Here is a 13,521-nt window from a genome sequence, read left to right as displayed (position 1 = left end):
TATGTAGCATTTTTCTGTGCTACATATAGATTTAGGCCCAGCAGGGTTACGTGCAAGTCCTCTGACCCCTGTACCATAACTGTGCATCATCCCACAGGAAGGTGTGAGCGTTGTTTCAGGCTCCACTGTGGACGGAGCCGCCGCCTCTCAAGCTGCTGAGGAACCAACACTCATCAGCGCAGCCTTGTGTGTCTCCTGTCGCACCTGTGAGACGAGGATGATGAAGGGCCAAACAGTTTATCAGCTGAAGAGCTCGTCGGACGTGTTCTGTTCTGCCTCCTGCTTCACTCAAATGAATCCACACATCAAAGTCGTCACCAAACACTGCCACAACTGCTTTCAGTAAGTCCGGGATCCTCCACACTCACTCTTGTAAGATTTGTATGCCTTTTATTGTCTCATTAAGGCCAATGTTTATTACAGTAAAGGTCATTGGACCATATCAAACCTCCTGCTCCCACTGACTGTGAATCTGGTCTTTACCTTGTTGGTCCTCGTTTCCTCAGGGTGATACTGCAGCCTCTCAAAGTCATCCTGGCTCCAGTGGGTGATGTAGGAACAATGAAGAAGCTGTGCGGCGAGACCTGCCTCGCGTCTGTCAATTCCAGGATGAGCACGGCCGTCCTGAAGACCCAACCGCAGGTCGGCTACCACAAAGTCAACAACCTGACTGCGCCTCAATGTGACATCTGCGCCTCCACCTGCACCGACGACCAGTTCCTGCTGAAGATGGAGGACAGCAGAGTCTGCAGCAAAGAATGTCTGGTCAAGTTCAAAGAGGTGCATAATCGTCGTCTCATCATTTTTGGAAGAAGAATTAAGATTTACACTTTCTGACACATTTCAAGGTGTCAAGGTTAAAAAAGAAAATCAGAAGGCATCGCTGTTCTTCAACTTAACCTGAATTTGAAAAAAAAACGTAATCATCCTGCAGTATTCAGGTCATATGACGTAACAATCAAGAAAGTGATTTAACAGAGACATGAGCAATAGAGATAATAGAACTGATCTTAGTTTGTCTGTATGTGAAAAGCAAAACTCGAGAACTGATAAACTTAACGGCTTCAACTCAAGGAAGTGAAATTATGGTGTGATTTCTTTTTCAGGCGCGGCGTTGCAAGGCTGCGTGAGTTCAGTGTGTTCAGGCGTTTAGGTTAAATGTATATTTGTATATTAAATCACACAGTAAAACAGAAAAAAAAGTCCTGTTTTCAATAAAACTTCAGGAATAAAGATCCGTCTGAATATTTGATAGTAGACACAACATAGATTATATATATAGATTATATACAAACTCCGTACACCAACCGTGTTCTGTTTTTACAACAATAACAGAAAGTCAAGACGCCTCAGATGTGCCCCATGTGTCAGACTTCTCATCAGCTGTCGGACATGGTTGAGGACAAAGACCAGGACGGCAGGTTGGACTTCTTCTGCAGCAACAGATGTTCGGTGGTGTACAAGGCGCAGTTTCTCACCCAGTCAGGTAATTAAATTAATTAGAACTACAAACTTTTCTTTCCCTCTTGTTTATCTGTTACGCAACATATCTGCCTCTTGTTGTCAAAGGAAACTCTCCTTCTGTTCTATAGATCCTAATTTATTTGAACCCCATTTGAACCTTGTCTTTATAGCGAAGACCAGCTCGTCATCTGAGGAGCGCAATATTAAGGATGTGACGCCAAAAGACGTGAAACCAAAGTTGGACTTTGTGAGTTTTGTGTTTTGTACCGATTCCTCTCTGATCTAGATTCAGAGTTAAGAATAATCACTTCACTCAGACCTGTCTATTCTAGATGTTACACAACTAATCCAACTCTTCTTTTCTGCTTCTCGTCAAGATAAAACAGGAGCCGGTCGACGAGGGGTACAACCAGAATCTGCCTCCCGGCGTCGCCACAGAACACATCAAGGATGAGCCAAACGTGACTAAGGTAGGAAAACACATCACAGTCCATCAGGCTGAAAAGGAAGCAGAACAAATGTATTTGACTGTTTACAGCCCTATAAGGCTATGAGGTATGAGAAAGTATTAATTTGTCAGCAGGTTCCATCAGAGTCACCGTGAATCATCTTGCTTCTGTTCGTGACAGGACTTGAAGACCGATCCTGTTTTCTTCCTGACGACAGACTCGCCTCCATCAGAAGACACCTCTCTCTGCCACGTGGATTTGAAACTGTCTTGCCTCAGCTGCAAGAAGACGCTGATGGACGGAGAGACCGTTTACCAAAGGAAGGACCATGCGGACATCTTCTGCTCCACCGCCTGCATCTTAACGTTTTACCAAATGAAACCAGTGAGGAAGACCTGCCAGTTCTGCCTCGAGTGAGTCAAACACGTTCTGCTCACTGGTTGTGTTTTTACATTGTTCTTTCAGCTTTAGCTTGGAGAATTTCAAGGAATTCTTCATTTGAGATTGAAAATTATTAATCAGCAATAATTTTGAGAAATTCAAAATTCTCAAACTCTAGGATTTGGCTTTCCTGCTCTGTTTTATTATATAGTCAACTGAAAGTCTTGTGGACTTCTTGGACAAAACAGGATTTGAATTTTTGTATTTTTCAGCTCTTGGAAAATGTTATTGGGATTATTTATACTAGCGTCTGACTTGTTATAGGTTTATTAAGCCATCACTTAGTAGAAAATACTCCACAGATATTTTAATTAAGACAATAACTCTTAGTTGTTGCACTCGTCTGATTCTGATTTATTACAAACATTGTGATCATTGGCTTTAAAAACATTTTCTTCAGGCTGTCCTGGTGGCCTGTAGGTGTCACCTCTGAGTAATGTTTTAAAACGCCACTACCTCCAACTGACAGTTAAATCGTCCCCGGCGTCCTTCAGCCCAATTTAGCAGCATCCAATCACTGTGTGTACATTCTAACTGACTTCATCCTGCTTCCTCCTCCCAGGGAGGTAAGGGAGTCGCAGGACGTCCTCCAGTTCCCGGTGGAGCCTGAGGGGACATTAAAGGACTTCTGCAGCCGGGCCTGTCTGTCCTCCTTCAACTACAAGAAAGTCGTGTCCACCAAAATACCCATCGTGCCTCTCGCATCACATTCCCAATGCAGCATGTGCGGCAGATACTGCATTGTAAGAGATTTCCGAGGATCAAATTATGTTTATTGTAATCAATGCTGAATGTAAAGGAGAATAAATGATGGCTGACTGGCTGTCTGTTGTTTTTCCTCAGAGCAAACATGAGATCATAAAGCAGGGCCTGGTTCACAAGATCTGCAGCGACCCGTGTTTTTTCCGTTTCTGCAACATGAACAATCTGTCCCTCTGTCAGAACTGTCACTGCCGCTGCAACACACTGCTCACCCTCAAGATGAAGGAGGGCAGCAAAAAACTTTGCACTGCGGCGTGTGTGGCCCAAGTAAAAAAGGTAGGAAGAGGTTCTGCACGTGTAGGTCAAAGAATATGTTTGTAAAGTTGGATTAATACTTGTTGTTAGCTTGTAGCAGCATCTGGTTTGGTTTTTCTTCTGGTTAAATTCTATGTGAGGTTAAATAACCCACCTGCATGAGGTGATGATGGAGGGGATTTTATATTCTCTCTTTTCATTTGCAGACAATCCGAACATTGCAGCCGTGTGTCATGTGCCAGTCTTCCTGTCCCGCATCAGACATGGTGGAAACCATAACCAGTGAAAACGTGGTGGAGCTCTTCTGCACCAACAGCTGTGTGATGGCAGCAAAGATCCAGGCTGCCAGTGTGTCAGGTACTGGACCTGCTCTTTGCCTTTCCCCTCCTTTTCTTGTTATTCTCTCTGTCCACTGTGAAGTTCCAGCTCTCAGTGAACAAAACGACTCATTTCTAGTTCATGTGAGATTTAAGATTATGCAGGTACAACTTCGATTGTCACGAGACCTTAAAGCTCGATGCTGTGGATCTGTCTGAATTCTCCAAATGAAGGTAGATGATATTGAACTGCTTTTAGATGCTGGCGTCATTATCTGAGACAAATGTGGGGAAAACCTAACATGACATGTCTCAAACTGTAGAAACCTGTTGTGAAAGAGTTTGATCAAAACTGTGATAATTATAAAGCAGAAGGTGACTGCGTATAAACTCTGCGGTTGTATATTTGTGATATGAAACCAACTGGATCCCTGAATCCTTCTGTGTGGATTCATGCCCTCATCTCACACTTATACATATTATTCTCAAAGTAACTGTTTCTTTTCCTGCTTCTTCGCAGGCGCTCCACTGAACTGTGATAACTGTGGGAGGAACACACTACCCGCCTGCCACCTCGCCATGCCAGACGCCACCATCAGAAACTTCTGCACTCTCGCCTGTGCCATGACCTTCAAGGTAACACAGTCTGTAGACTTCACATATTTGCAGAGAGGATCATGTTAAGATATTTTAATTCTTAATGATCTCATACATCTTAAGTTACACTGACAGTGGGGGGACGTGTTCATCTTTTATTTTACTTTCTGTACCACAGGAGACGCAGAAAGACACAAGTGCTCCCTCTCACCTCTCAGGAGCCTCGGATCCAACCACCAGTGACTTCCTCAAACCACCAGAGAACCTGCTGTGTGCCCAGTGTCGACGCATCATAAGGACTTCACCCAAAGTTGTCCAGCAAAAGGTGCGTTGCTCCAGTCGACGTAATCTGAGCACATCACTATATTTAGAACCAAAGGTATTAATTTCACATTCAGATTTTGAAATGTTCTCGCTCAAAATAAAACCTGCTTGTGCTTAAATGTCATGTGCACCAGTTTGAGCTGAAATCTATGGAACAAACTCACGTTTTCTCATGATTCCTTCTGACAGTATTGTTCGGACAACTCTTGAAAGCTTAGAGACAGTAACATACATTGTGACACATCTGTGAACATTAAATACTGTGTGTAAATATGTGTGTGTGTGTGTGTGTGTGTGCTTTAGGGCAAAGTGACTTTCGTGTGCAGCCTGGCCTGTTCTCAAGAGTTCAAGAGGGTCACGAACATCACGACAACGTGCGAATACTGTAGAACTGAAGGTATCGCCAGAGACGCGAAGAGAATCGACAGCAAAGACTGCTTCTTCTGCAGTGATGGTGAGGAGACTGATTCAGTATTTGCTTCCCAGGTCTGAAGTTAACTTTATGTCAATGAAGACTCTTCTCTCTCCTCTCAGGCTGCAAGATTCTCTTTAGTCATGAGCTGGAGAGGAAGTGGGGGAAACACTGTGACTCGTGTGCTTACTGCCGCTCCGGCTCCAGGACAGTGTTGACGGCAAATTACGCAGGAAAAAAAGAGGAATTCTGCTCTGAGGTCTGCATGTCAAAATACAACATGCTCTACTGCTGCGTAAGTTGAGCTGGACACGTATTTTAAACACAAATTTTGTTCTCCTTGTCTGAATTTGACAAATGCACTTTACTGACGACTCTTTTAACTCTCTGCTTTCTCTCAGTATGCCAAGTGCGACACCTGCAGTCATAAAGGGAAACTGCGAGAGAGCCTTTCCATGCTGGGGGAGGTCAAACACTTCTGTGACCTCAGATGTGTCCTTCACTTCTGCAACAAAAGGCTCCAGGTTGTCAACACAGGTTTGTTACTGTTATGATATGATGTTGGTCGACATGTTTGATGCTCAACATCTTGTTTGTGTCTGAATTTGTGGTTCTCTTGGATACAGAATAAAAGCTGGAGCAGTTAAATATGACCATGATAATCAGATTCATCACCAACATCCCCTCCTGACTCTTTTCTAGATTCCTCCTCTCCTGAGTCTGCAGGTGCAGCAGCGTCCTCGCCCATCATCACCAGCGTTATCTCCCTTGCGAGTCTTCTGGCTCAGCAGAACAAAACCTTATCCAGCACTACACAACATGGTATTTATACAAAGACATGTACATAACATCCAGACAAAAAAGACACAAATATGTACTGATGAATATGATACAGACCTGACTTTAATCATGAGGCAGTCAATATAAATGTCATATATTTAACACTAACTTCACCTCCTGACTCTTTTTCTGTTTCTAGCTTCTTCCTCCCCTGAATCTTCACGTCAGGCAGAATCCTCCCCGGTCATCACCAGCGTTGTCTCACTTGCGAGTCATCTGGCTCGGCGGAACAAAACCTCCTCCAGCACTACACAACATGGTACTTATACAAACACACACAACCACACAGACACAAAAGACTCCAGATTTCACCTACGTGGACAAACAGTTTCTGACTCTGTCATTTCTCTACAGAATCTGTCCCTGAAATTCAAACGAAGGTCGTCGGACATGTAAGTTCACTCCGAAAGTCAAGTCCTCCACATAGTTCATCATCAGAGTCGTGCACATTGAGTTACAACCTCAATAATAACAACCGGGTGTTGAAGATGGAAATGATGAGGATGCCATTTGTCTGTTGTGCAGGCCAGTGTTCAAACCGCTCCCAGGGAACTGAAGAACAAGTCTGTGCTCTGCTCCCCGTTGGTCCACAACAAAGGAGTCTCTTGTACGACAGCGACTGTGGACGCAGAAGCACAAACAGGTAAAATACACTTTCAAGTTTGTTTCTTTCATTTTCAGCCAAATAAACCTCTTCAGCTTCACCCTGCACTGCTGGGTTTAGTTTGGGTTATTGCTGAATATATGTTAATACCCAGAAACTGTCTGTATTAGACGAATACATACGGCTTCGCGGATAATATGAAATGAAATATACACAAAAGTAAGATGTACACACATCCTCTACTTCAATAAAAGATCTTTGAATTTGTTTGTTTTTGTCTTTTCTCTGTTGTGTGAAGACAACTTCGTACCTCAGGTCATAGTGCTGCCTCTCCCAGTGCCGGCCTACGTTCCACTACCAATGAACATGTACAGCCAGTACACACCACAGCCTGTGGGTCTACCGGTACCGGTGCGTAAAACACCTCTGACACTCTTTGTTAACCTTGTTCTACTTCGATCATATACAAATATTAAATATCAACTTTCTACTCTTGTTTTTATGCTTTGAACGAATTATAATAATCTGTGTAAAACTCTTTATCCGTCTGTTTCACACACTCACTGTGACTTCTTGCTTTTCATTAGGTTTTAAAGGAAGTTTCTCTTTCTCAAACTTTGCCTTTTCACAGCTGCCAGTGCCCATCTTCCTCCCTGTGGCGCTGGACCGTCCTGATCCAGCGATGAAAGAGAGAGTCGAGCCTCCTGAGGCAGATCTCCACCTCAGGTCTGAGACGGGGACCCAGCAGGACGACCGGAGCGGGAGAGAGAACGGGCTGAGGGCTGAAGAGCTGACCACTGAAGACGAAAGACAAGAAACTCAGGACCTAAACGGTAAGATTGTGATATTAATAAATGTTAATGTGTGCATTTATTCTGATTTATACTGAGAGTACACATATTTATATTCCAATAAAAAACTACTCCAGATTTCTACTCTCTCAATGGAACCAGAACATTCAAACTCTCTGTGCAACATTTATCCTTAACTTGTCCTCATTATTTTCAGAACACACCAGTAGCTTCGACGATGATTTGGATAAAAACGATCTGGGTAGTTTCAACCTCCAGGAGCACTCGTTCACTGACGTCAGCCTTTGGTCGCCCGGTCAACCACACACTCCAGCTCCTCCTCCCATCAGAGAGGAGCCCGCGAGCTCTGCACCTGCTCCTCCACCGTCACAGCAAACGCTCCTGAGCAAAGTCCACAACAAGAACGAGGTGAGAAACCCCCTGAGAGACGGACAGAGCAGTTAAGATGCTGTGGTCTCATCTCTCTGTGCTGTAAACTTGTCTTCCCTCTCTGTCCAAGGGTCCTAAGTTGCCCCAGTTGTGTAAGGCCACCAAAGAGGAGACGTTTCAAAGAGACTTGTCTAAACTCATGTCGAGGAAACAGCACAAACAGAAGAGTCAGTGTGGGATCGATGCCTGGAAGAGATGGATTCAGGGGAGGAAGTCACAAACCAACCTGGACCCTGTTTCTTGTGTGTTGTTCTGTCTCTTTTTTTTTTTAACTATGTGATTTTCAGTTAACATTTTGGTGTTTGACGCATTAATAATGTTTTTTTTAAACTAAAATCTCTTTTAAATGTTGACTGGACAAAACAAGCTATTGATAGATGTCACTATTGAACTACTGAAACATTGTAGAAAGTCATTGATCATAAATCAATCACTGACTGTCTGATCCACTCAGTCAAGGAGAACGTTCTTCTCTGTTCTGCGGCGGAACTGAGCGACGGCCTCTGTTGCTTCGTCAATGAGGTGAAACAAGCGGATGGAGAGCCGCACCCCCCCGACAGTCTGTTCTACCTCTGCCTCAGCATTCAACAGGTCAGATGAAGGACACGGTACACAAACATAAAAGGGCCCTCATACTAACGTGAGAGTTACTATAACATCACATGGAGAGAATAGACAGATTTGTCCTATTTTAAGAATAAGTAAATGTTTTTCATATGAATAGTATTTGTGTTATTGTTGAGAAAAGGCAGAAGCTAACTAGAGCCCAACAGTCTGAACTTTTCATCAAGATCCATGAATTATTCTCTGGGAAATCAGTGAAAATGTTAAAACGTGTCTCTAAGTTAAAGAAAGTCCTGGATCCACTTCTTTGTCCAGATCTGAGTGATAAGAGTTCTTCCTTGGTCCATGTCTCTTCCTTCCAAGTTTCGTGAAAACATAAGACTAGAAAAGCACAAAATCTATACAATCCATTTACCATTTGTTTTGCTCCATGGTTCTGTTTTGTCGTTGTCTGTCCGCAGTTTCTGTTTGAGAACGATCGCATGGAGAACATATTCAGTGACGTGATCTACAGCCAGTTCACCACCGAGTTCACCAAGATCCTCAAACGTCTCAGACCCTCGGTCACAGCCGCTGGTGAGTCAACGTCCAGGTCTTTATCTTTTATTTTCTGTCTCGGATCAACTCGGATAAACTCAGAGATCCTGTTTGTTTTCCTCGGCAGGTTACGTCCAGTCCTGCGTGGAGGAGGAGTTTCTTTGGGAATGTAAACAGTTGGGGGCGTACTCCCCCATCGTCCTCCTCAACACCCTGCTCTTCTTCTGCTGCAAGAACTTTGGCTTCACCACGGTGGAGCAGCACCGCCAGCTGTCCTTCACCCAGCTCACCTGCTGCACCAGAACCAACCTGAACCACACCCGGACCACTTCCCTGCGCTTCTACCCACCCATATCCACGACTGAAGCTCTGCCAGGTACCAACACGACTGTGAAGATACAACAGTGATGAAGAAGATTACATCTTATTACCTCCTCTTATGTTTGCTTTGTCATGTTTATCTGACACAGACGGAGTTCCCGCTAAAAAACGTAAGAAAGATAACGTGGAGAATTTCCTGGAGATGATGGAGAACACGGAGAACCCGCTCCACTGCCCGGTCAGACTCTATGAGTTCTACCTCTCCAAGTGGTGAGTGTCTGACTCGCACTTTCAGTTGAGGACGCCTGAGCAGTTCACATGTAACGACCTGTCTTGTTGTGCAATAATGCATTAAACGTGATACTATAAAATGGTGTGCCTTTCGGCATTCAATAAATTTGGTTATCAAAATAAAATATTGAATATTAATATTAAAAATATTAATATTAAATAATAACTTTAATTGATTAAAGTTACCTCGGGGCACCACCCTTCAAAGGAAGGGAAAAGATAGCCGAGCTGCACGAACCTCTGCCTGTCTGACTGACATCTCTCAGTGGATGTCTGCACACCACCTGAAAATTAACCTTGACAAGACTGAACTACTTTTCCTTCCAGGGAAAGGCTCCTCCCACCCACGACCTGACTATTAACTTTGACAACTCCGTGTTAACCCCCATTCAGACTGCTAGGAACCTGGGTGTGACACTCGACAGCCAACTCTCCCTTACTGCCAACATTACTGTAACAACACGTTCCTGTCGATTCATGCTGTACAACATCAGGAGAACACGCCCCCTTCTCACTCAGAAGGCGGTGCAGGTTCTGGTCCAGGCCCTGGTCATCTCACGCCTCGACTATTGTAACTCCCTCCTGGCAGGTCTACCTGCTGCTGCCATCCGACCTCTGCAGCTCATTCAGAATGTAGCAGCTCGACTGGTCTTTAACCTAAATTCACTCACGCTCCTCCGCTCCCTTCACTGGTTACCGGCGGCTGCCCGCATCCGTTTCAAAACATTAGTACTTGCGTACCGTGCTGCGAACGGATCAGGTCCAGTCTACATCCAGGACATGGTCAAATGTTACACCCCAGCCCGTTCACTCCGCTCTGCTTCGGCCAATCGGCTTGTTGCTCCCTCACTGCGAGCTAAACACTCATCAACATCACGACTGTTTGCTGTCCTGGCTCCTAAACGGTGGAATGAGCTCCCCATGGACATCCGGACATCAGAAAGTTTACACATCTTCCGCCGCAAACTAAAAACACACCTCTTCCGACTATACCTTGAATAACATTTTTAAAACTAACAATTTAGTAGCACTTAAAATGGCACTTACTTATAGCACTTTGTAGTTTTGCTTTTTTGAAGAAACTGTACTTTCTCTATTCTTGTTGTTCTGGGTTTGTACCCTCATGGTTGATGCACTTATTGTAAGTCGCTTTGGATAAAAGCGTCAGCTAAATGAAATGTAATGTAATGTAATAGCCAATTTATTGATTAAGTCTCATAAAGGTACTAACTACAAATTTGGAACTCTGATTAACAATTAAATTAATAACTATAACCAAAATTACCATCTAGATAGTTAGCTAAGTTGAAGGATATGGAGTTCTTGACAGTGTAGAGGTTGGCAAAATTAACTTATGCTACATTAATGAAAAAACATTTGTGAAAGAAACATTTTATTATGAATATATTAAAGTATAAAAACACAAATTACTAGCGATTGTACTTACTAAATAAAGATATGTATGTAGTATGCGTGTGTGTGTCTGTGTAGTCAAGCGTGCTTCAAAATGAAGCGGTTGGCCACTCCGAGATAACGGACTCCCCCTTTGGAATGTTTTACGACATGTGGCGGGAGTCAGAGATATGCGTGTCTGTGTTGGTGCCAAATTAGAAAGTTACTAGAGGCATGCAAGGAAAGACTGAAGAGCATAACCCAACATTAACTTTCAAATAACTTGTAACCAAAATATCACAGCAACACAAATCAAACTTATAAACATCACAAGGAATCGAATAAGCAGTCTTTGCTTAGCTAGTATAATTGTGTGGTTATTGTTTACCGTCCATGGAAAGGGAAAAAAGTTGATGTGCTGTTCGAAGTTCTGTGAAGTCGTCTTGCTGGTTTGTGGCTCCTGCCTTTGTGGTTCTGTTGTGCGGTGCAGCTCAGTTGCTGTTTGAAGTTCTCCGGCAAGGACGCCGCGTCGCTGCTTGAAGGTTGGTAGAGCTTGGATTGGAGGAGGTTTCCCTGGCTACGATGAGTGGAAAGCTGCACCTCTTGCGCAGACAGAGGTGGGCTCCTCTCGAGGTCGCGAGTTGAGGGGATAAGAGAGCAGTTGGACAAACCAGACTTCTCCCCTCGGAGGGATTGCATGGAAAGAGAATGAAGAGGGGGGAGACCTGGCCTTATATTGGCCCCGTGACCTCACAGGTCATGGGGCCCAGAGTGATAATGAGTGGTTGACCCTTGTGTCTCTAATTCAGTTTTCCACCTCTGTGTGACGTTGAGGACCCTGGGAGACGGAGTTCTGGAGGCTCTGGTTTTCTCAGAACAAAGGACATGCGGCTTTAGGCATTTGACTACACATGTGGGCAGACTGTAGTTCCCAAATGCCAGGTCCCAACATTGAAATGTAAACGTCTTCTCTGCTTCCTTTCAGCTCTGAGTCGGTGAGACAGCGCAGCGACTAGTTTTCCTTGGGCCAGATCGCTGCTGTGTTCCCAGCAGCCCCCACTGGTTCCTCCTCTTCCCCACTGGATGGCGACACCATGGAGGCCATGCTGTCGAATCCTCACAGTCGAGCTGCAGGACAGAAGGTCGCAGGCTTGGCCCAACCAGTTTAACAGAGCGACACACGTTCACATGTTTTGTTATAGTTGTTAAAAGAGACATTCTTTCTGATAGAAACTGTAAAGAAGAGACATCTTCATCAAGACTTCGGTTCTGGCCTTAATTCACTTCTCTCAGTCGCTGTGCATTCCATGTTTTATTTCTTGTTTCCTTTCCAGTAGGTTGAATGTCAACACTTTCAGTTGTGACCTGAGATCTCGTCATTTTATTTGAATAAAGAAAGTTTTGAAAGTTATGTTTGATTTTCCTTCCCATCTCTCCGGATAGAAAGACTTGGATCTCTGCCTCACCCACATGGCGAAGCGATATTTCAGCCATTCATATTTTAAAGGCAAAACTATTAGTGTAAATAAAAACTGACTCCAGGTCTGGAAAGAGAAGCCAATGCAGAAGTGCCTGAAACTTGTATTCTCTCATCCGACCAGCAGAGGGCGACTCCACTGGTTGTTTCTATAGAAGTCTATGAGAAAATGACTCAAAATAACTTCTCACCACATTAATAAATGTCAGTAAACATTTTTTTCCCGAGGAGGAGTTGAGATGTTCTCAATCTCTAGTTTCTCCCACACAAACACTCAGAATAGACTCAACAGGAAAGAAGGAGATATTATATATAATATTTATTATTCATAGATTTTATATGAAGGAGGTAGAGCGTCACTTTAAAATAACAAGGAAACTGAAGAACATATGAGACTCTAGATATTATTCAAAGTTGTTTATGTCTGGAGAAGATCTTCATTAATAAAGCATCATGCCTCAGTTTGTGAAAGTGGCTGAGGACTCGAGCTCAATCTGATCCAACTGGATTTCAGGGACATGCTTCTTCTGGTTTCGCACAAACACTTTTTTGAGGTGAATTGCAGGATTTATCGAACCAGATCTTCAGGTCCTCGGCTCCGTTTTCCTCCCCCATCATCACACAGTCCTCTCCATCAGGATTTGACCCTGTCAAGTTGTTTGGCTCGCCGTCACGCCAAAACGTCAAACTGGGAAACACAGAACTTGATCCATGAAAACCTTCATACTGACGTCGATGACAAAAAGTGTTTTCTCAATAACAAACCTTGGATCCAGTCGTGTGTCGTCCACCCAAAGCCATTCACCCTCGTTCTTTGAGTCTGTCAGTCCGATCCAGAACCTGTCATCAGGATTGTCCATTTTTCACTCAGTCTAGACACCGGGAATCTCTGAAGAGCAGAAGGTGATTTATCTGTGGCGATGTGATAAAATATGAGAACATCGACCTGCAGCAGTGTTTTATACCTGCTCCTCTCTGTGTTTATCAACCTGATCTCCTCATTGATGTCGTGTGTTTCTACCCTGATCCCAGGTTAAAGTAAACAAAGGAGAAGAAGTAGCACTTTCCTCCATGTGGCTCCCAGCCGTCCTCGCACCTCGGACTGCTTCATCTTTGGAGAGATAACAGCAAGGAAATCTGGTTACTTTAGATCTGGAAGCTGCAGTGACTTTCGAATGTGAAGAGTTTTGAAAGACTGATGAGAATTTGAGTTTGAGGAGGGTGAGAGGTGGT

At 43.9% G+C, this 13,521-nt stretch overlaps 1 protein-coding gene across 1 annotated transcript in view; it reads left to right on the top strand.

The window, feature by feature from the left end:
- The window catches only part of LOC118124568, a 30,409-nt gene that overhangs the window by 11,677 nt on the left and 5,211 nt on the right, over nucleotides 1-13,521 (top strand). The window contains exons 21-46 of the mRNA XM_047344234.1: nucleotides 98-342; nucleotides 507-780; nucleotides 1,336-1,486; nucleotides 1,635-1,711; nucleotides 1,842-1,934; nucleotides 2,094-2,326; nucleotides 2,917-3,097; nucleotides 3,198-3,392; nucleotides 3,578-3,728; nucleotides 4,209-4,324; nucleotides 4,464-4,610; nucleotides 4,913-5,063; nucleotides 5,144-5,316; nucleotides 5,423-5,558; nucleotides 5,724-5,843; nucleotides 6,001-6,120; nucleotides 6,216-6,253; nucleotides 6,387-6,504; nucleotides 6,764-6,876; nucleotides 7,097-7,298; nucleotides 7,474-7,685; nucleotides 7,777-7,948; nucleotides 8,161-8,297; nucleotides 8,732-8,846; nucleotides 8,935-9,183; nucleotides 9,278-9,398. Of these exons, the coding sequence (XP_047200190.1) occupies nucleotides 98-342; nucleotides 507-780; nucleotides 1,336-1,486; nucleotides 1,635-1,711; nucleotides 1,842-1,934; nucleotides 2,094-2,326; nucleotides 2,917-3,097; nucleotides 3,198-3,392; nucleotides 3,578-3,728; nucleotides 4,209-4,324; nucleotides 4,464-4,610; nucleotides 4,913-5,063; nucleotides 5,144-5,316; nucleotides 5,423-5,558; nucleotides 5,724-5,843; nucleotides 6,001-6,120; nucleotides 6,216-6,253; nucleotides 6,387-6,504; nucleotides 6,764-6,876; nucleotides 7,097-7,298; nucleotides 7,474-7,685; nucleotides 7,777-7,948; nucleotides 8,161-8,297; nucleotides 8,732-8,846; nucleotides 8,935-9,183; nucleotides 9,278-9,398 (4,040 nt within the window). The remainder of the gene's footprint in view (nucleotides 1-97; nucleotides 343-506; nucleotides 781-1,335; nucleotides 1,487-1,634; nucleotides 1,712-1,841; nucleotides 1,935-2,093; nucleotides 2,327-2,916; nucleotides 3,098-3,197; nucleotides 3,393-3,577; nucleotides 3,729-4,208; nucleotides 4,325-4,463; nucleotides 4,611-4,912; nucleotides 5,064-5,143; nucleotides 5,317-5,422; nucleotides 5,559-5,723; nucleotides 5,844-6,000; nucleotides 6,121-6,215; nucleotides 6,254-6,386; nucleotides 6,505-6,763; nucleotides 6,877-7,096; nucleotides 7,299-7,473; nucleotides 7,686-7,776; nucleotides 7,949-8,160; nucleotides 8,298-8,731; nucleotides 8,847-8,934; nucleotides 9,184-9,277; nucleotides 9,399-13,521) is intronic.

The sequence above is a fragment of the Hippoglossus stenolepis genome, chromosome 17, assembly GCF_022539355.2.
Source record: "Hippoglossus stenolepis isolate QCI-W04-F060 chromosome 17, HSTE1.2, whole genome shotgun sequence".
Classification (NCBI taxonomy): Eukaryota; Metazoa; Chordata; class Actinopteri; order Pleuronectiformes; family Pleuronectidae; genus Hippoglossus; species Hippoglossus stenolepis.
Note: the sequence above shows the minus strand (reverse complement) of the source record. Positions and strands in the feature narration are given on the sequence as shown.